The sequence below is a fragment of the Cucurbita pepo genome, unplaced genomic scaffold, assembly GCF_002806865.2.
Source record: "Cucurbita pepo subsp. pepo cultivar mu-cu-16 unplaced genomic scaffold, ASM280686v2 Cp4.1_scaffold009357, whole genome shotgun sequence".
Taxonomy (NCBI): Eukaryota; Viridiplantae; Streptophyta; class Magnoliopsida; order Cucurbitales; family Cucurbitaceae; genus Cucurbita; species Cucurbita pepo.
Window position 1 is genome coordinate 1 of NW_019655260.1, and position 438 is coordinate 438.

General features: G+C 45.0%; 1 protein-coding gene across 1 annotated transcript; it reads right to left on the reverse strand.

The window, feature by feature from the left end:
- LOC111787296 (protein phosphatase 1 regulatory subunit INH3-like) lies at nt 1-435 on the reverse strand (the record flags this gene model as incomplete). The annotated part of the gene is made up of 1 exon (XM_023667345.1): nt 1-435. A coding segment is annotated over one exon (258 nt), but the record flags the coding sequence as incomplete, so codon positions are not given.
- Nucleotides 436-438: the final 3 nt, after the last annotated feature.

Here is a 438-nt window from a genome sequence, read left to right on the forward strand (position 1 = left end):
AAACCCCTCGATTGGATAAATAACATATCGTTCGTCGAGAAGCAGATGTTATCGATTACTTCGACAAAAAAAAAAATGTATATTAGATGATCGGACAGTCAAACCGATTAAGAAAAAACAAAAACACGAATTCAGTAACCTTTCGAAACATCAGCTTTACAACGTTAATCTGAATTATCAACTGACTCTACTTGAAGAGTCCCCGCCGTTTCCCCTAGAGCAGCAAGGGCTTTCATTCCCGTGGTGATGATTATGCCCATGGTCATCCTCCTGGTCGCTGTCGTCCTCGTCAAAGGGCTTCTGCTTGTGGAATATACAGCACTTCTTGGAGCTCTTCTTCTGCATGAACTCGTTGTCGACGGTGCCTTCCTTCCACGAGACCTTCTTCTTCTTCCGATTGAGACGGAGAACTAGGGTTTCGGGTGGCTGGGAGTGGGA